Source organism: Panthera tigris, chromosome D3 (assembly GCF_018350195.1).
Source record: "Panthera tigris isolate Pti1 chromosome D3, P.tigris_Pti1_mat1.1, whole genome shotgun sequence".
In the NCBI taxonomy this organism is placed as follows: domain Eukaryota; kingdom Metazoa; phylum Chordata; class Mammalia; order Carnivora; family Felidae; genus Panthera; species Panthera tigris.
Genome location: NC_056671.1, coordinates 22,402,798 through 22,423,699, shown reverse-complemented (window position 1 = coordinate 22,423,699; position 20,902 = coordinate 22,402,798). Strand labels below are relative to the sequence as shown.

General features: G+C 56.1%; 1 protein-coding gene across 5 annotated transcripts in view; it reads left to right on the top strand.

Annotated features, from left to right (window-relative positions):
* Positions 1-20,902, top strand: part of OSBP2 (oxysterol binding protein 2) — a 191,257-nt gene that overhangs the window by 161,678 nt on the left and 8,677 nt on the right. For all 5 annotated transcript variants that reach the window (XM_015537686.2, XM_042961992.1, XM_042961993.1 and 2 more), the window contains exons 4-12: positions 9,914-10,106; positions 10,732-10,849; positions 13,082-13,133; positions 13,387-13,533; positions 14,631-14,876; positions 17,670-17,790; positions 18,076-18,179; positions 18,252-18,347; positions 18,429-18,613. In XM_015537686.2, coding sequence (XP_015393172.2) covers positions 9,914-10,106; positions 10,732-10,849; positions 13,082-13,133; positions 13,387-13,533; positions 14,631-14,876; positions 17,670-17,790; positions 18,076-18,179; positions 18,252-18,347; positions 18,429-18,613 — 1,262 coding nt within the window. The remainder of the gene's footprint in view (positions 1-9,913; positions 10,107-10,731; positions 10,850-13,081; positions 13,134-13,386; positions 13,534-14,630; positions 14,877-17,669; positions 17,791-18,075; positions 18,180-18,251; positions 18,348-18,428; positions 18,614-20,902) is intronic.

Sequence of the window (20,902 nt, the reverse complement as noted above, 5' to 3'; positions counted from 1 at the left end):
ATATGTGATGTTCCAACCAAAGTGGGTGTCATGTCAGAAAAGCAATTCTAAGTAGCAACATCTCATGTTTGCCTGCTGTTCACCATTTACAAAGCCATTCTTGTTTCATTTCCCCACTTGAACAAGGTCAGTCAGAAAGTAGGCCCTGTACCCAGCCCTTGGCAGGCAGAACCATGTGTCACTGCCCCATGCCATCGTTGTCACTCCACCTTGCAGAGAAATGACCCAGCCTGGTCACAGAGAAATAGGAACAGTGCTTTATGAAATTAATTCATAACTAACTGCGTTTTTCACAGGAGGGCTATACTTAGCCCCAGCCTCCCTCCCTCTACTTGTGGTTTGGTTGCTAGGACTCAGAGATTGGCCCGCAGCACAGCAGTGAACTCAGGGCAACCCCTTTCACTCTTCTTATCACCTAGTGAAGCCGTGACCACATGGTTCATGCAGTTAGGAAAGTCCTGCCTGTTGGGAATTGAACCCAGACCTGAGCAGCTTCCCACTGAGCCTTCCCAGGGCTTGGACCAGGCAGGGACTCCGCCCTACCCCCAGAGCTCACAGTCCAGAGGACTCACATAGTGACACCCTGTCACATGTGGGTGCAGCCTTCTCAAGGAGCTGCAGGGATAGCAGCTCACGTGCCCACTTTTGAAGGCCAAGTGTGTAGAAGGCCCGGCGAAGGGCTGGGGAGGTTCACGGTCAGCCGGAAGGTGAGCTCAAGCCCAGCTGACCACAGCCCACCAAGAGAGTGACCCTTGGGTGCTAATTATACATCCTGGGTGCCAGGGCACATCCTGCAAATGTAGTGGCCACAGAGTGGGGCCTGTACATGTGAGGAAAGTCACTCACAGGCAGGGAAGGGAAGTGTGAATAGTGGCCACATCTGTCTGTGGGGCCACAGCATCTGACGGACTTTTGTGCTGCAGCGTCTTGCCCATCCTCCTGCTGGGCTGGGCACCCTGTCAGAAGCCCCGGACCTTCCCCATCCAGCACAGTGCCCGGAGTCCAGGAGCCTCAGCGAATGACTGAGAGCAAGCAGGTAGTGAGAATGCAGGAGCCGCGGTGGCATGGCGTCGTCCTGGCAGAACTCCCTGGTGGGGGATTTTGTGAGTCTGATCAAAGGCAGCTCAGCAGCCCCCTGCATGGATTACTGTTTGGGTAACTGGATTAGCCTGCCATCAGAGGAGCCTCACAGCACTGTTAAATGACTTTGGTTCTTAGATGGAGGAGTCTTGAACCTCAGTGCACCTGTTGTAACAGCATCCCTCTTGGGAACCAAGATGTGCCTGGTATACTAGCATTGAGCTGGTCACACGGTTTAAGGTGGAAAATGATTGAATTAATACATATTAGTAGCTCATGCTTTGGGTGTTAGTTTCCATAAAGTGAAAAGAATAAACTCCAGTTTCATTCTCTTTTCCTGTAAATTTATCTTTGCTGTAAAGCAGAGTGTCCTGGCTTGTAGGGCGGGCCTCCAGGAAGGTGGCAGCCTGCCCCAGTTTCTTCCCGGTACTTTGCTCCTCACAGTGGCCACTGAGGTTGGTGTCATCATGGCTTCCTTGTCGTCAGCGTCATTTGTACTATTCAGGTGCCACCCTAAAGCCCAGAACAGTCATTTTGCCCAAGAGTGGCAGGCCTGGCTATTACATGAACACTTGGAGTCACAGCCATTGGCCCCTGGGCAGTCCCCAGTGCTGGCTGTGGGGTCTGTGCGCAAGGGCTGAAGTGCATCACCTGTCTCCAGGCCCAGCATACCTGGGCTTTCCTGGGTGACCTGGGCTTCCCATGGGTCGCCCTTGAGCCCTGCGTTCCAGCCTCATGGCCCCTGCCCCCAGCAGAAGAGACCCTCCAGGGGGCCAGCCTGGAGTGATGCGAGTGCCAGTTTCCCCTCCCCCAGCCTGTGGAAGCAGGCTCTATCTGCAGGTCCCAGACGATAGAGCCTGGCTGGGGAAGTCGTGCTTCTGTGACTTGCATGCGGCCCACTTCCCTGCCATTGAGCCCTGGGAACCTTCTCATGCCACCAGCTCACAGCTCCTCTTCTGGGCCGTGGCAGCCACAGTCCAATTAGAAGGCACTGAGGGCTGTGTGGCAGGTGCCGGTGTCAACTTCCTCCAGTGCTGAGCCCCCTCGGTGGGCTGGCAGCCTCTGTTCCCTACTGGCTGCTCCTCCGGGCCCTCGCAGTGCGGAAGCTGCCCCCAAGCAAGGCAGACTGCTCCTGACACAGCCCCCACCCTCGAGTTGTGAGAAGCTCCTCAGAGTTCATGACTTGTGTTGGGGCCCAGGACTTGGCTCCTCCAACCACGTGACCACCCCATGGCCCTTAGGAGCTATGAGTTCAGGTCAGCCTGACTCGCACCCACTGAGCACTTTGCAACAGGGCGATGTGCAGCTGCTGGTGGACACTGAGGCACAAGAGGCCCTCCGTGATCCCTCCGTGATCCAGTCAGGCCCTGGTCTAGGCCCTGGGCACACAGGAAACAAAGCCCAGCCTCATAGAACCTGTATCCCCTTGGGGAGATGTAACCATGCAGGTGATAGGGCATGTCCGAGGCGAAAAGATCTTCAGAATGGGCGGGTGGGGTGGGGTGGGAGGTCCCAGGCACTGACTGGCTGGAGGGGAGGGGAGCGGAGCGGAACCTGGAAGGAGGTGGGGAAAGAGCCAGTTCTGGGTTTTCAGGCAGTCCTGGAGCAATGGGAGGCCGGGGTGAGTGCTGGCCATCATGGAGGGGAGGCCTGGGGAGACAGAGCCACTCACAGGAGACTTTGTGCTCTCATGGAGAACACTGTGCTTTCCACTCTGAATGAGCCCACAGCCAAGGACTATGATCTGACTCACGTTTTAGCAAGAGCCCCCTGCTGCTTGGAGAATGAGCTACAGGCAAGGCAGGGGCAGGTGCTTAGAGCCCCTTTAGCAGGCCCTGTTGTCCCCTGGGGTGGGGTGGTGGCTTAGACTGGAGGGGGCAGCGAGGAGCTAGCGTGGCTAGCCCGGCTGCTTTGTGTGTTGACGGTAGGGCCAGCAGATCAGATGTGAAGGGAGAGATCAGGGCTCTCAGGGAACTGCAAGGTGTGGGCATGGGCCACTAGAGGAATGGGTGGCCCTTGCTGTCTGACCCCCACCTCCACCCTCACAATGCTAGACATGGACTCAGTGGTCAGTCCCATGGATTCAGGTAGGATGCAGGAGGGCCTTTCCCAGAAACAAGTTTTGTGCGGCCAGTGAGTGAGCAGAGCCGGGCAGTGGGTGAGCCCCACGGGAGACCAAAGACCAAAAGTGCCCAATGGGGACAGGAAGTGGTACTGACCAACAGAAGATGGTTACCCATCAGGCCTACCTCAAAGGGCCTGACGAGACAGCACACTCTGGGGCTTTCAGTTTACTGAGGAAGGAAGAGGCTCACGAGGGACACCCTTTGCTGCCTGCCGGAGAGCTGGCTGAGCAGGATGACGGTGCGGATCCTGACGGCGGCAGGGACGCAGGAGAGCCTGTGGAGGGAGGCACTCAGCACATTCAGACTGGGAGGGAGTGGGCCTCCAACTCCAGTTGAAGGGAGCTGTAAGAGCAAACTGCAGGGCAGGCAGGGACAGGTGGGGGCAGACGGGGACAGGTGGGCAAGTAGGGCCAGGTGGGAGATGTATGCAATATAGATGCAGCAACTCAGAGCACTCAGATTTGGGGCACCACAGAAATAAAGTCCCAGATCGGAACTATTTGTGCTGGAAATGCTCTGAGGCTTCTCTCAGCCTTGTTTGGAGACCACAGAGGGGTCCTTGCACCCACCCAAACAGAGCAGCGGTGAGGGGAGCTGCCTTCCCTTGTCCTTCTGGGGCCCGTAGGCAGGTTCCTGTCCAGCTGACCACTATTCTGCTCCTGACAGCTTGCTCATTTGAGGCCTGGGGAGATGAATAAAAATAGATTCCATAACTGTTTAAAATCGGTTGGCAAACTGGCGGCCAGATGGTGCTGGTTCCTGTGTGCAAGGGGTAAACTATTTTGAATGTGGAAAGGACTATTTTAAAGTTTGAATTGAAGTGAAAAGCTGCCTCCCCAATGCCATGAGTGAGCCACATCAAGGAGAAGCCATAACCGTCCCCTCAGTGTCTGGGAAGGGCTCAGCCCTGTGTGAGTCGCGCAGTCTATTCTGAGTGCTGCATGAGGAGCGGGAACAGGCAGGTGGCTGGCCCAGCCCCTGCTGAGAGGCTTGGTTTCCAGGGGCCAGGACAGTGCTGAACACCCAGCATGGCATTTTGGCTGGTCCTGACCCAGAGGGACTCTACCCCCAAGCCCCAGGTTAGCCCAGCACTACTGTCCTGGCTCCAGAGGTCCCCACTCTTGGTCTTGGAGGCCTGAGATGGCTGTGTGTCTCCTGCTATAGTAGCCTCTGAGCCGTGCAGGCCTAGCGTGAACCTCGACATTTCCCCTACCTGCCTTTAGGATGTGTGTACTGAGGACAGCCTACTACTTCTTGGTGGGGGGCCGGGGGTGGAGAGGGGATGTTGTTGACCTCAGTGTGTCCCCAGGTGTGAGCTTCTGGACATGCAGAGTGGCTCAGAGAGACTGTGAGTCTGCACGACTTCCTCCTGTTTGCTACTTTTATGATGACAGGCCAGTTAGAGGCAAGACTACAGTCATGCTGGCCATGTGAGGACCAGTATGGTGGGGTAGATGGTGGGTGGGCAGCCTCAGCCCCAGCAGCATGGGGGGCAGATACCTGGGAGCCCCAAAGCCTGAGGGTGCCTGCAGGCCAGACATGGAAGTCAGACATCTGGCGGGTCCTGGATGGCTGCAGGTGGAAATGCGGCCCTTTCTCCTGTCCTCCCTGCATCCATGGTTACCAGAATTTGCTGTGCGCTGGTGGCTAGATACAGAGCCAGTCACCAAGCTGGCCCCTGTCAACCCAGGGAACCCACTCAGCCTAGAACTTCTGGGCATTTGTCCCATCTCCCCACCTCCTCCATGAGCCCAAGGGCCACCTGCCCCAGCGTCCAGCAGTCCCCTGGCTCCTTCCTCAAGCCCATATCTAGGACGGCAGTGACTGCACAGGGGCCAGGCTTAAGCAGGGTCTCGGCTCTGCAGACCCTTCTGAGAGCTTGAGGGGCTGCCTGGGGCCACAGGCAGGACAGGCACGGGGCCCAGGCTGGCTGACCCCACGCCCTGCTCACCCGCCCATATTTGGGGAGCAGTGAGATCGTTGTCAGGATTAGGATTAGGGACAACAAAAGCGATTAGAGTTTGTCCTCCTTCCTCCTGGCCACAGCTGGACAAAGGTTTCTAGCTCAGAGACCCGGCGTCCATCCCCCCGGATCCCTGTCAGGAGGACCAGCAGCAGCTCCCCTTGGAGCTCACACGGCTCAGGTGGGCAGGCCTCACAGCCCCCTTCACCAAGGCGAGGCTTCTGAGAAGGGAGAGCCCCTCGTGGGAAGGAATGGTCTACCGGCTCCCCAGCCTGTTGCTGAGCAGAGCTAGCCCCAGTTTGGGAGGCTGCCTTTTTTGTCCTGGGCTTTTTGGTTCTCACTCTGCTTTGGGGCAGCTCAGCAGGCTCCCCACCCTCCACACAGAGGTAGAACTGCATTGCCTGCAGGACCCCGCACCTCTTCATCTCGGGCACCCTCTCGATAGCCCTGAGGGTAGGAGGAAGGGTCAGGGCTTGGAGACTGGAACCTTGTTTCCACCCAGAGGGCAATTACCCAATGGGCCATGGAATCAGGGACTCTGTAGGAGTCTTGGGGTTCAGCCCTCTATTTTTCCCATGAGGACACCACGGCCCAAGAGGCCAGCCTCCTTGTTCTGTCCATTCCTCGTCTCTTGCATCATTTAAGAGCATGTACAGTGTGGGAAGGGGCTTCGTGGTGGCCTAGGGCACCGCTCTTAAGGCTGGGCCCCAGCTCTCTGAGAGTCGTGTGGCAGAGAGGAAATGTGACCACGTTCGGGGTGTGGGTGAGCCAGGCCCCTCCCTGGGCCCTGGAAGCTGCCCCCAGCCGGCCCCCCAGCAGGCCCCAGGCCTAATCCAGCTTAGTGAATGCACAGTGCACAGACCAGCTCAGCATTCCAGGGCAGCTGGGCCAGGCCAGCACCTGCCTCCCTCCATGGCGTGGCTGGGATGGGGCCTGGAGAAGGTGGGCAGCGGCAGAGGAAACCTTGGGAGTTGAGGATGGACACCAGGTAGGCACATCAGGGTGGAAGGGGTGGATGAACTCCCCACAGCCCGTACAGTGACTGGGGCATTTCATTTATTGCAGATGAGCTAGGAGTCTGATGGGCCACATGTGAGTGGGGAAGGATGGGGCTCCGAGGGGTGAGTCTGGAGAGGATTGGAGGCCAGGTCTGTAAGAGGCTGTCAGCTATTGCACAAAATACACCAAACATTCCATTTTCTCTTGGAAGAAAAGATGGTAGCTTCTAAAGCATTTCGAGTGCGTGAACATCAGAACATCAGGGGTGGGAGTTAGGCAGTCTAATTCATCTCTGCACTATGATCATCTCTCCCTCTTTGCTTTTGTAGCCAGAAAGCCCAAAGGCCACATAGAGTCCTCCGACGTGGATTTGTGGGAGGTAGTTACCATGACCTCTGGCTACTGTTTTATACTGTGGTCTGTGGCTCTTTTACCAGGCTTGTTTTAAATGCCATCAGTTACATGATATCAAAGTGCCCATCAGTGTCAAAGCCCAGTGACAGAGAGATGGCGACAGGAACTGTAGAGGGCTACTGGGGAGTGATGGTGGCAGGTATGAAGGAGTGGTGCTGGTGGAGGGCAAGGGTGGAGGTAAGGGGCGTGGTGCCGCTGCCAGGCCAATCTGGGGAAGGGGGACAGGCAGCATGCCACGGGGCAGAGCACCCACAGACCGAGAAGAACCCAGAAAACCTTGAGGCACCCATTGTGTGTCTTGCCCATAAAAAGGCCGTGTGTACGGCACAGCCTGGGCCTCTGTACCCTCACCCCAAGACATGCAGGCCTGGCTCTATGGGGGAAGCATGGCTCTGGGGCCCATCCTGCCTGTCCCTTGGGCAGCCCCTTCTCCCTGGGCCTCAGTCTCGGGACAGGAGACCCGGCAAGGGGCTTTCCTGGAGCGGTGTGCCCCATGCCTATGCCCACCCAGGGAAACAAGGGTGCTCCTCCTCCAGCAGCACTGGGCCTCCTTCTGACATGCACGGTGCACCCGGCTCAGCAGGGCCTAGCAAGCTGCCAGGGCCTAGCAAGCTGCCAGGGCCAGTGGCAGAGTCGGCCGGCACCCCTGCAGTGTTAGGACTCCTTACTTGATCAGCAAACAGGTGGCAGGAACTGAGACTAGCTTGACTGGGCACCGTGGCTGAGCTTAGGGCTGTGGGGAGACAAGGAGGATGTGGGACAGGAGTCTCAAGGGAGTAACGGCTCAGGGTGGACTGAACTCTGGGGTGAGGACCTGAGTTCTGGGTCTCGGTCTGCTACCTCCTGCTGTGGGACCTCGGAGCCTCGGTTTCACCATCTTTGGAATGGGGTGGGGGGGGGTCCCTACCCACCCATTTCATAGGACTCCAGGGGATACTCTGCCCCCCACCCTCTACCACTACTTCTTATACTCACTGGTGCAGACCCAGCAAAGAGGTGTCTTCTACTTTGGCCTTTGGAATGGGTAGCCATGTGGCCTGAGGCCTGCAGTGGTGAGGGAGGAGCAGGGACCCAGGACAAGGACTGAAGCCTTGTGGGACCCTGGGTGGTGAAAGCTTGGCTCCAAGTCGCAGGCCAGTCAGGCGTGGCCTCATCCCCAAATTGCATGACAGACCATGAATGCAGCTCCACACCAGTGGGGGAACCTCATAGATCCTTAATTTGCAAACTCAAAATAGCCCCGGATCTGCGGCTGCCCTGGGTGCGGCCTCTACTGTCTCCAGAGCCTGTTAAATTTGTAAGGATTTAACTCCCGCCCCACCCTGTGCCAGGTCACCTGCCAGTATAAATCCCTGCCCCTTCTGGAGAAGCTGGTTACAGTGGCTTAGGTATGGCCAGGCGGGAACATTCTGGGGAGGGTGGGGAAGCCCCTGAATCTGAGGTGGACTGAATACACCTCCTCCCCAGAGCCTTGCAGGGCAGCTGCTGGAAACTGAGCCTCAGTTTCCTCATTTGTTAATTGGGGATGATCCCACTCCTCCTACCTCAAGGATTTTCCTGGGCAAAGCTGGACAGGGAACCTGAGAGCACAGGATCTATCCGATATTACTGTTCTGCATCACAGGACACAGGCTCAGAGGGGCAGAGTGGCTTGTGCAGGAACCCAGGCCTTCCCACTCCTGATAACAAGCCTTTTTCATTATACTTTGCTGGTTCCCTTGGGCCCCCATCACATCTTTAGAATGGTGTGTGGGGATGAGGGGGTATGGGGAGGAAGCCTGGCCCAGCCCACTCCACATGGGTGCTGGGAGGGGAGATGAGAGACGGGAAGGCACAAGGGGGTGGGCTTGAGGAGTGAGATGCCTGCTGGGGCCTGCTGGGCGGCCAGCCCTCTGGGTCCCAGGCTGGGACCCTTCCCCACAGGAGCTTGCCCCCTCTGGTGAGGCGCTGTCCCTCCCCATTCTCCTGAGAGGCCCCGACACCCATCCCTAGGAGGGTGTTCCCTCACCCAGCAAATGTGCGGAGCCGCTGCTGAGTTTGGGGGTTCTGCGGGACCAAGAGAAACCAGCACAGTCACTAGAGAAGCTAATTTGCAGACGTGAGATTGGGGGGGTGGGAGTAGGAGTGTCTGGGGGAACCTGACTGAGCTGGCACAGGAGCCTTTCCTGGGGGAGACGTGAGAGAGGTCTGAGCAGCAGTTGGGTAGCCGGTAGGCAGGTGCTGATGCCTGTGGTGTCCCCGAGGGAGTGTCTGTGGTGTGCTACTTGGCCAGTCACTGCACAGGACCTCCATGGTTCCTCCTGACTGCCCTCAAGATAGTGCCACGTTGTCCCTGTGTCACAGACGAGGGGCTGTGTACCTCTGTCCCTCCGGAAAAGCGTGACTCTAACCCTCAGGGTCAGACAGCATGTAATGTGTGTGGAGCCCTGTGGCTGGTGCAACAGGAGTGGGAAGGGAGAGCTGGGGAGTGGTGGCCAGAGACCAGTGATGCAGGTGGGGCTGAGGATATATGTCCCTTCCTACTGCATTGAAGGAGTCCAGAAGGGACAAATCCAGAGGCTGCTGGCTCGGACCTCAATGCCCTCCAGGGACAACTGAGCCCAGCGCCCTCCTCTCTGCTGGGATGAGAGGGGCAGAATGCCCAACCCCTGCTTCATAAGAGTGTGGTAGAACCACTATGAATCTTGGAAGCTGAAAAGAATCTGGATGTGAATGTAGGCCACAAGTTTGAAGGGGGAACCTCACTTAAAAGCAGAGTTATGTGGTACAGACTTGAAGGCAACCTTGGGGAAAGGTCCAGTCTCAGCTCCTCTGCCAGACAAGTCTTCACCTCTCTAAACCAGGAAGTACAGCAGAATGTGGCTTTCCTTCCTTCTGTGCCAAAGGTGGGGACTGGCCTGAGCACCACAGGTCTTGGGCTCTAGTGGGGACAGAGGTTGTGACAGACCTCAGGTCCAGCACACAGTGAGGATGTGGCAGCTGAACTTGGGCCCCAACCATATGGAAACCCAGCCTCCCCAGCTGCTGCTGGTGCAGCAGCATCCACCAGTCACACCCGGCTTTGGTGTTCTCAGATGGCATCCTGACTGTGGGACGCCAGCCAGGGCAGATGCCAGTCCCCCGGCTGGCTCTGAGAAAGCCAGGGTCCCCATGTCCCCATGGCAGCTAAAAGGGGCAGCAAAGGTGTTTCTGAGCACCCCAACTAAGGGAGGGGGAGGGGTGAGAGCACCCCAGGGCCTTCCTCGCTGACCCGCAGCTGGCAGGTGGGGTGTGGGGGTGGACAGGCCCGCTGCCCCAGGCCCTGTGCTCACCGCCACTCCTCCCTCCCAAGGCCTGCAAGGACTTCTTGGAACTAGCAGAGACACACAGCCGGAAATGGCAGCGTGCATTACAGTATGAGCAAGAACAGCGCATCCACCTGGAAGAGACCATTGAGCAGCTAGCCAAGCAGCACAATAGTCTCGAACGGGCCTTCCGCAGTGCCCCCGGCCGGGCCACCAACCCCACCAAGAGCTTCAGCGAAGGTGAGTGGGTGAGGGCCACCCAGCCTGGCTAGGTCCCTTGCTCCGGGGCTGCTCAGCCTCTGTCCATCCAACTGGTGCTTCGCCTACTCCTGTCTCTGCCAGCCGGCTCTGCTTACACAGGCCACTAATACACATAGCCCTTGACATGCCCACATTTGGATGTGCTTATGTGACTTTGTATGTCCCACAGCCACCCTCAAAGGGCAATTATCTCCCTGTGTTTAAGTTCTAGTTCTCATAAGAGTCCAGTGAGCCTAACTGGCCCTCTGTGGCAGGGCTGCCCTGGGGTTGGCCTGGGGGTGACAGGTACCCCAGGAAGGGGGTCCTTCAAAGGGAAGCTTGGCCCTAGACAGACTGAATGGCATGTTGAGAGATCAGGGGAGGCTTCCAGAAGTAGGGAGGCCTCTGAGCCAGAGCACCGAGAGGGAAACTCATTCCAGGAAGGGGAGGGAGGGCAGCCACAGCCAGGTTAATGGGGACCAGGTGACCAGAGTGGGGAGGGGGCAAGGGGAGGGGTCAAGGAGCAGGGTCCAAAGTGAAAGTTACCGTTTGGGCTCTGGGCTTCCTCAGGCAGTTGAGTTTTCAGAGTTGCAGACTGAGGCGGTGGTTTTACATGTGTCTCTAGGAAGCCTCTTAACTCCCAAAGGAGAGGACAGTGAGGAAGATGAAGATACCGAGTACTTCGATGCCATGGAAGACTCTACATCTTTCATCACCGTGATCACCGAGGCCAAGGAGGACAGGTGGGTTCTCCAGGCAGGGCTGGCTGTCCCTGGAAGGAGCCTCTCCCAGGGTTAGCCTTCCCTGCCTTGTTCTTCCTACCCTCTGTACTCGGGGCTTTCTTTCGAGCCTTGCTCCAAATTATATTTTGGTTAGATTTGTTCTGTTCTTCCTTTGATCCAAAATGCCCAAATAGAGTTTGAATCAGGGTTTAATTTTAAGTGGAGCCGGAGAACAAGGCAGTGGCTGGATCTAGTTCCAGCCGGAGGAGGTGGGGGTTGAGGCTGTGACCCAAGGGCCGGGGCCTAGAAGGCAGTGGCTGCTCATTCTTGCCTCCGGAGCTACACACAGTCCCAGCCACTCCCTCCAGTACATCAGCATTCCAGAACAGACCAGAGATGCAGGAAGTCCCATTTATTTTCTATTTCCAAGCCTTGGTTTCATTTTTTCATAAAAACCTGCTCATTCAGGATGTTTCTGAATACCCAGTAGAGCACAGTAGTAACTGGGATGCTGTTGTCAGACTCTGGGGTCCTCAGGAAGTGCCCATGGGTCAGATCGTGCTGGTGCCAGACAAGCAGAGATGTGGGTGGGCAGGCCGAGTCAAAGGGCAGCACCCTGGGGCTTGAACGTAGATTTTGCTCTAATTAGGAGTTCCCTCATTAGGATCTTTTATTCTCATTACATTGCTTCAGGCCCTAACAATAGAAGGCTCGCGAGTCTGGCAGCACTGGGGGCCAGAGAGGAGGCCACTGAGCCCCACCGGTGTCTGCCCCCAACCCCCATGGCCTGGGGAGGAGCTGCTGCTCCAAGTCCTGGAACGGTGACCTAACTGACCACAGCCTGTGCTGCTCACTGCCACCTTCCCCCATGGGGCACATCAGAATCACGGAGTCTCCTGGCTCACTCACAGGCTGCCCTCAGGCAGGGTACTCAGCTCCTTGTGGATGAGGAAGTGCAGGCTTTCTAGCAACCTTACTCCCCAAATCTGTTCTGCTGCCTGCCACATCCCACGCTGCCTTCCATGGATGGACTCCCTGAAGCCCAGTCCAGGGGTCACAGAGGCTGGTAAAAACCCCTGGCTGCTTCTTTTTTTGCATCTGTGGACCAACATGTGTCACCACCTCCCTGTCCTGGTTTCTTCCAGGGGAAGAGCTGTTCGGATCTCTCTAACCCCTTCCGGAGTTTCTGGTCCTATCAACATTGTATTTCCAACTCAGTCACGTTCCATTTTCCAGTAGTATTTTAAAATTTGCTCTCAAAATTAGCTTGGCTTAGCCTTTCTGAATTTCCTTTCACTTTATAACCTAGCATGTCACCCTCTTGGATCCCTCCAGGTCCCCACCCACCCCTCCCATACCTGCAGTCCCCAGGGGCCTCGGCTCAGCCTCCTCCTTCCTGCCCCCATCCTGGCCACCTGCCACACCTCAGCCAACAGCCCCAGGCCCCTCTGCTGCCACTCGACCAACAGGGTGACCCCTATACTCAACACTCTTCATTGGCTCCCGAGGTTCCCGACATGGCCCCGAGGCCCAAACCAGCCCCTTCCCTGGTGGTGCAGCTACTCTGGACATCAGGCAGAGGACTCTGGGCATCAGGCAGGTCCTCTGCCAAGGTGGCCTCTGGTCCCCTTCCCCTTCCCCCAGCGACCAATAAATCCTTCCCATTCCCTGAGGCCCTGACTGCCAAGTGCCTGTCCCCTGTCCCAGTTGGCCCAGGTCACCCCTCCTTGGGGCTCCCTCAGAGCCTGGGCCCCTTGGCCATAGCGCCCCCTGCTGCTCTGGCCAACCATCCCTCCACAAGCACTCAGACACAGGGATGCATCTGATCTACGTCCTGCCCTTCTGGAATCCCAGTCTAGTGCAGGAATCAGACCAGCAGAGAGTGAGGACACAGTGGGGTCTTGTCTGTGACAGAGGGCCTAGGAGGCTCTGCCAGAGGATATAGCCATCCCCAGTGTCATCTGGGTCCTGGGTCAGCCAGTTCCAGGAGGGGGTTGTGTACAGGGACCTCACGGGACTTTGCTTGAGCAGCTGCTTCCACAGGGCATCAGTGGGTGGGAGCCCCTCCAAATTGCTGCCCTGGGCCCCTCAGCCCAGCTGAATGTCCCAAACTGGAGATGCCCCACTGGAGAAGCAGCCTTGGGGTGGCTGCCCCTGGCACCTCACCGGAGGTGTCTGCACAGAAGGTGGCCATGTCCCCAGGAGGCCTCAGGATTTATGAATAACTTGCCTCCCCTTTTGTGTTCCCTGCAGAAAAGCCGAGGGTGGAACCACAGGCTCAGTGGACTGGACGTCATCAGACAATGTGAGTGAGAGGGAGAGACCCCAAGGGTGGCTGGAGGGCAGGCTGGCACTTTGGGCTCAGGGCCGCTGGGGCGGGCTCGGTGCCCTGGCTGCCTTCCCCCTGCTTCAGGTGGAGCCAGCCTGGCCCTTTGCCAACCATATGCCAGTGGCCAGCTCCGTCCTCTAACCGCACTGGGTAGAAGTGAGGGCCAGGGCGGGAGGGCTGAAGGGGCATGCTGGCCTCCACTGACAGGCACATTCTGCCTCTCTGGCAGGTGCTAGATGGTGCCTCGCTTGTGCCCAAGGGCCCCCCCAAAGTCAAGAGACGTGTCCGCATCCCTGACAAACCCAACTACAGCCTTAATCTCTGGAGCATCATGAAGAACTGCATCGGCCGGGAGCTCTCCAAGATCCCCATGCCGGTAGGGGGCTGGGGCAGGGCAGCCTCAGTGGGTCCTGGTAGGCTCTCTTCTCTGCGTGGATGGAAAGTAATGGCCTGTGTGAAGGGCAAGAGGCGCTGGGTGTCATTTTCTTGATGATACCCAAGGAGCATGTAACAAATTATCAAACTGTGTTCAAGGACATTGCCAAAATCCCCCAACAGCAGAGGTCTCAGGCTCTGAGGGAAGGAGCTAAGGAGTGATGTGGGGACCTCCAGAGTGCCTCTGCACCTGACAGAGCGTCACGATGTCCTGGCTGTCCTGACCTCATAGACAAGGGGGTGGCAGGATTGGGCCGTGTGTATGGACGGGTAGGCCCCCCTCTGTGCTGGGATCTGTCCCCAGCACCTACACCATCCTCGTGCCACCGGGCTGTGATGGCATCTCCAGGAGGAAGAGTTTGGGGGTTCTGGGCCAGACTTGGTTTCACTGTGTGCGCCGGGACAAACCCCTTACATCTCTGGCCTCTGTGTCCACATCTGCAAAGTGGGGAGAATAACAGCACCCACATAACAGTGTTTGGGAGGATGAAAGGAGAGAACACAGGGAAGACTGGCTGTGCCCAATGGCTGGCCAAAGGTCGCAGCCCAGCATCACAAGGAGTGAGCAACCCTGCCATGTCTGAGGCCAGGTTGGAGGGCAGGGGCATCCACAGGAGCTTTCAACAGAACACTTGCATAATAGCTCAGAATAAGAGGGAAAACCCACAATCTGTTCATTCGTTCATTCACTCACTCACTCACTACCTGATTCTATGACTCAGTGCTCAACAAGTCAGAAACCCTGGCCTTTATGGCGTTTACATTCTAGGACGGGAGAGTGACAGTAACCATCATGAAGGGTACGAGGTACAGCAGGTCAGAAAGTGGTGAGGCTGTGGAGGAAACCGAGGCAGGAGGCACTGGGGAGGTGAGTGCATGGAGCCGCTGCTGTAGACAGGGTCATCAGAGGAACCTCACTGTGAAGGTGCCATCTGAGCAGCAGTCTGTGAACATCTGAGGAAGGCAAGGGTGCTGTGCCCACCCCAGGTCTGTGCCGGAAGCAGTGGCCTGACCGCCCGCCCGCCCGCCCGCCCGCAGGTCAACTTTAATGAGCCCCTGTCTATGCTCCAGCGGCTGACAGAGGACCTGGAGTACCACCACCTGCTGGACAAGGCGGTGCACTGCACCAGCTCGGTGGAGCAGATGTGCCTGGTGGCCGCCTTCTCCGTGTCCTCCTACTCCACCACGGTGCACCGTATCGCCAAGCCCTTCAACCCCATGCTGGGGGAGACTTTTGAGCTGGACCGCCTCGATGATATGGGCCTGCGCTCCCTCTGCGAGCAGGTGAGGCCCACTCACACTCCACCCGAGCTGCTCCTGCCAGGCCTGGGGGGCAGGGCGAGACGAATGGGACCGGCTTCTGACCCCAATGTGCCGGTGCCCACGGGGCCAAACCAAGGTCCAGGCAGAAGGCGGGCCTCCTGCAACAGGGGCAGGTCCAGGAACGTGCCATCCCAACAGGCCTCCCAGAGACACCTTGGTAAGGACAGAGTCAGGGCTGGTGTGCCGGAAAGAGGACGTTCCCCCTCCCAGCCAGGAGCCATGTGGCAGCCGTCGAGGGACATGTGCGAGGGTGCTCTTAGGGAGTCCCGGTGGGCTAGAGTGGGGAAGGTGGCAAGCAGAGAGAAGCCTGCACCCTGTGGGGTCCCTGGTCAGGGACGGTGCAGGTCTGGGGTGTGAGGAGCTTCTGGGGCGCAGGGGTCCTGTCCTGGGCGTGGGGGGGTGGGGGGAGACAGAGGTCAGCTCGCTTCCATCCCTTCTCCAAGCCTTCCCCGCAGAGATGTGTATTCTCCCCACAGAGCAGAGCCAAAACCGGGCCCTGCAGTCTGGGAGCCTCAGCAGTAGCACCTCAGCCTTTGGCACCCTTGTCTGAAGATGGGGTGGTTCTCTTGGTCCCTCCCTGGTGCTGGGAGGACACAGGCAAGTGCTGTGTAAAGGCACCCAAAATAGAGCTTCCTGCTTGGGCTGCTGAATGTTAGTGGTGTGCCAAGCACTGTTCTGGGATTACGGTCTGGTGGCTAGTTTAAAATGCGCATTCTGGCTGCAGTGTAGCCCTACAGGAGGCGGTTGTGGTGGCCGCACCAGGGGGAAGCTGGAAGGCAGAGCACAGGCATGCTTAGAAAGTAGAGCCTGGAGACTGGCCCATGCTTTGGATGTGGGGAGACAGGGCATGGGAGGGAGGGAGGCAAGGGAAGGCAGCAAGGATGACCCCAGCGTTCTTGGCCTGAACTACTAAGTGAACACATTTCTTCACTCAGTAGAGTTGACGAAGTGCCCACAGTGTACCAGGTGCTATATAGGCTGCTGGGAAGTGAGCAGATGGGGCACCTGTTCTCATGAGGGGGGAGGGAGGGATAGGACTGTGTACAGCAGATGGTTCTGGCTCCTTTAGAAAGCCAGCTGAGGCACAGAGGGAGAAAGGCACACAGGTCAGAGAGGAAGCAGGGGGGCAGCCAGAGGTCTCTGGTTCCACTCCATGTGGCAGGTGGAGGAATCATGACACCTGACTTGTTTTATGGGGTCCCCCTGGGTACAGCAGAGAGTGAAGCCCGAAGAGGCTTTGTGCCACCCACTGTGGCCTGGTGAGGGGGAGGGATGGATTCTAGATGCATTTGCTAAGAATTAGAGGAGGAACGCAAGAAAGAGGGCCAGGGAGGACTGCAGAGAATTTGGTGTGAGCAGCTGTTAAGACTAGATCATTGTGGGGCGCCTGGGTGGCTCAGTTGGTTAAGCGCCCGACTTTGGCTCAGGTCATGATCTCGCAGTTTGTGAGTTCAAGTCCCACGTCGGGCTCTGTGCTGACAGCTCAGAGCCTGGAGCCTGCTTCAGATTGTGTCTCCCTCTCTCTCTGCCCCTCCCCTGCTAATTCTCTCTCTCTCTCTCTCTCTGTCTCTCTCTCTCTGTCTCTGTCTCTCTCTCTCTCTGTCTCTCTCTCTCTCTCAAAAATAAACATTAAATTTAAAAAAAAAGACTCTATCATTGGCCTGCAGGAAGCCATGACACAGAGTTCCAGGGCCAGCCCCTTGGGGGTCATGTCCCTGAGTTTGCCAGTGGGGTAGGCTTTAGGGCATGTGGGGCCCTGACTATAGGCAACAAGAAGTGGCTGGCAGGTTTGGCCTGTGCTTCTGAGACTAGAAAGGAAGTGAGTGCCACTTACAGTGACAGGAAACAATGAGAGATGCAGGCGGGCATGTCAGGAGCTCTGGTCAGTCCAAACAGCCACCTGAGTGGAGGTGTCCAGCGGGCAGCCGAGCTGCGAGGCAGGAGCCTGAGGCCATGATACAGTGACAAGGTGCCCTAGGAAGTGAGAAGCCTGAGAGAGGCTGAGCCCAAGCAGCCTGCGACCAAAGGAGCCACAGAAATGAGGAAAAACAAACAAGGGGAAGTTGATGGGGGTGTCCTGGCAGGTGGGACAGCCATCAGGGGCACCCTAGTGTCTGTGAGAGGAAGGTGGAGGTTCTGGGGGCCCCATGTGGGTGTGCACAGCTGGCTGCACTGCCCTCCAGCCCCGGGGCAGGACACGGACATGGACTCCCATGACGGAGCATGCCGGCCAGGAGGGAGGCTGGGTCCAACTCTGCCCCTCAGTTGAAATGGCTTCCCCAGCCTGGGCCTCCTGTGTAACATGGCACACTGGTAGAGGCTCCCCTTTGCAGGCAAGTGGGGAGGCTAACTAGAAAGTGGGCACAGAAGCCTTCGGGAGAGCATCATACTTCACTTCCTAGCGCTCGGCACAGCCTGTCACAGGTGCGTCCTTGAGGCCAGGCTTTGTCATCACCCCATTTCATAGCCCGAGTCCAGCATAGAGATGCCTCAGCCCTCTTCTCTCGACCACAGCAAGGCCAGGACAGCCACCCAAGCTGGTCCCACTGCCACACCCTTGCTTTTCCACTCAGAGCACCATCCTTCCCAGCGGCTGCTATGGGTTTGTGGCCCGTAGAGGAGCAGCCAGGCCTGCTCCCAGGGCCATGGAGCCGTTCATGCCGAGCACAGGGCAGGCTGTCCCTGCCGGCTGGTTGGGGGGCAGGCCTGGGCCCATGTCCAGCAGACACTCATGTCCTGTGGGTCTGGTCTCAGGTGAGCCACCACCCACCATCAGCCGCCCACTACGTGTTCTCCAAGCATGGCTGGAGCCTCTGGCAGGAGATCACCATCTCCAGCAAGTTCCGGGGAAAATACCTCTCCATCATGCCGCTAGGTGAGCTAGAGCCCTGTGCTCTCCCAGGACAGAAAGACATTCTGGATAAGGGGGAGGGTTTTGCCAACCCAGAAGTCATCTCGGGCCTCTAGGAGTGACATTAGTCTCTCTGCAAGTCTGCTCCCCACCTCCCCAAGCTTCCTGGATGCCTCCCTGGCCTATGTCCTGTCCCCAGTCTACATGAATACTGCTTCCACTTGTCAGGACCCTGGGACTGTGGGCAGGCAGGCTGGCTGGGGCCTAGCATGACAAGCCCTGACCTCTGACCCTGTATCTGGCCTCCAGGTGCCATCCACTTAGAATTCCAGGCCAGTGGGAATCACTACGTGTGGAGGAAGAGCACCTCGACTGTGCATAACATCATCGTGGGCAAGCTCTGGATCGACCAGGTCAGGGGGTGCCCTCAGGGAGGGGGTGTGTGGCCCGGAGTTGGGCCGCTGACCACTACCCTCACTCACCAGACAGGGGATATCGAGATTGTGAACCATAAGACCAAGGACCGGTGCCAGCTGAAGTTCTTGCCCTACAGCTACTTCTCCAAAGAGGTCGCCCGGAAGGTAAGCAAGGCTGCCTCTCAGGGTCCCAGGGGTCTGGAGCAGGGGAAGTGCAGGCCTATGCCAGAGTGCCAATGTCCACAGGTAACAGGAGTGGTGAGTGACAGCCAAGGCAAAGCCCACTACGTGCTGTCAGGTTCGTGGGACGAACAGATGGAGTGCGCCAAGATCGTGCAAAGCAGCCCCAGCAGCCCCGGCTCGGATGGGAAGCAGAAGACAGTGTACCAGACGCTGCCGGCCAAGCTGCTGTGGAAGAAGTACCCGCTGCCGTGAGTGGGGCTGCAGGGCTGGCGAAGAGCAGAGAGGGAGGGGGAGACGGAGGCAGGGGACCCTGCTCAGCCAGACAAGAAGTGAGCGGCGGGCCCTGGGGTTGGGAAGATTCTGTCCGCATGGAGGCAGAGACCTTGTTGTGTGCCTGGCATCCCAGGGTGGGAGCCAGACACCCAACTGTAAGTAAGCGTGACAGTCTCGGGTGGTAGCGAGTCCTATGCAGAGACCTTAAGCAGACTGATAAGCACAGAGTCCCCACACTCCAAGGAATGAAAACCAAATGTGAAAATAAGTACAAGAAATAGAAAACTATAAAAAGCGGCACAGCAGATTCCAAAGAGCACAAAACAGAAACTCTACAAAGGAAAAATTAAGTAACTGAATTTCAGAACTCCATTGGGAAGGCTTAACAGAATCCATCAACTGAACCCAGGTCAGAAGAAATAAACACTTCAGACAGACAATCTGGCAAAGACGAAAGCTAACGGAGAAAGCTTACCACCTCGTGACCCGGAGTGAGTCCCTGGAGCAGCATCACCAGCAGCCCAGGAGCCCGTAAGAGTGCAGAGTGTCAGGAAGATCCCCAGGGCAGCTGTGTGCCTGTCACATTGGAGAGCAGGGTCTAACAGCCTTCTAGTTAGCGTCTGGAAGGAAAGGGACCATATCTGAAGAGCAAACATCAGAGAATTTTCCACACCAAATCCACACAGTGGAACTGTTGACACTAAATCAAAGAGGAAATATTAAGCAGCCAGATTTGAAGAAGACATGTATTACTTTCTGAGGGACAGACAGACAGCTCTGTCCTCCCCAGCAATAGTGGAAGCTTGAAGACGGTCAAACAACATCTTCCACGTGCAGGAAGACTCCCCGCCAGCCTAGAATCCTACACCCAGCAAGAACACCTTTACAAAATGAAACTGAAATAGGCACTTTCAGACTATGACTGAAACTCCTTTCGCCACCAGCAGGCCTGTATTAAAGGATATGCCTCCTGCAGAAGGAAAGTGACCCCCGAGGGAAGATCTGAGATGTATGAATGAAGAACAAAAACTATGTGAACCTAAGTCAACAGTAAATAAGAACAGCGATGTCTTGTGGGGTTTAGAATCTAAACAAAAAAATACAACTGTGTGATCGCATAAGTAGGAAGAGGGAAACTTCTCAAAGGCCTTTGTGTTACCCAAGGAGGGCAAGATGCACATGAACTTTTGGCTGTGTGAAGTACGCATATTGTAATTCCTACAATAACCACTAAAATAATGTTTACTTGGAATCCAGAAGGAAAAGAATGAAAGAAAAATGGAAAGGAGAGAGAAATAGTTAAATAGTGGAGATAAATTTCCCAGAATAAAAACAAAGAGATGGGAGACCTTGGGTTGAAGAGTTAGTAGAGTTTCAGAGAGAAGAGAGAAAGAAAAACTTTCACCTCGACCACACTATAGTGAAATTTAAGAATACCAAGGAGAAAATTCTCATAGCTCCCAGAGAGGAGTACAAGAAGATTGCAGTCAAGGATGAAGAATCAGACTGACATCAGATCTTTCTTTAAAAAAATGTTTTTAATATTTTTTGAGAGAGACAGAGCATGAGCAGGGGAAGGGCGGAGAGAGAGAGACACAGAATCCAAAACAGGCTCCAGGCTCTGAGCTGTCAGCACAGAGCTCGACGTGGGACTCAAACCCACAAACTGTGAGATCATGACCTGAGCTGAAGTCAGACATGTATTACTTTCTGTGAAGTACACATGTGAAGTACTTCCTACATTTGTAATTCCTACAATAACCACTAAAATAGTGTCTAATTGGAATCCCAGAAGGAAAAGAATGAAAGAAAAATGGAAAGGAGAGAGAAATAGTTAGACCCTGTTCTCCAACTGAGCACCTGGGAGCCCTGACATCAGATCTTTCAATAACCAATATTTGGAGTAGTATTTTCAAGGTAATGAAGATGAAAAAATTAAAAAGTTAGGATTTTTAACCAACCAAGCTATCATTTAAATATGACGACATAAAAAAAAAGTCATCAAGCAAACAGCCTCAGAAGGTTTGCCACACAAAACCCACAATAAAAAAGGTATTAGACATAGTACTTTAAAAGGGGGAGAAAAAAGTCCAGACGTTGCCGCAACAGACACATGAAGTAAAAGCTGTGGGTTTTTTTTTTTTTTAACAATTACTAAGACCAAAGAAAAAGAGAAAATATTCCCATAATAATCCAGAACTTAAGATGTAGATATTGTTGACATGACAGGGTTTGAGGAGAGTTGAAAAGGAGGCTGAGGGATA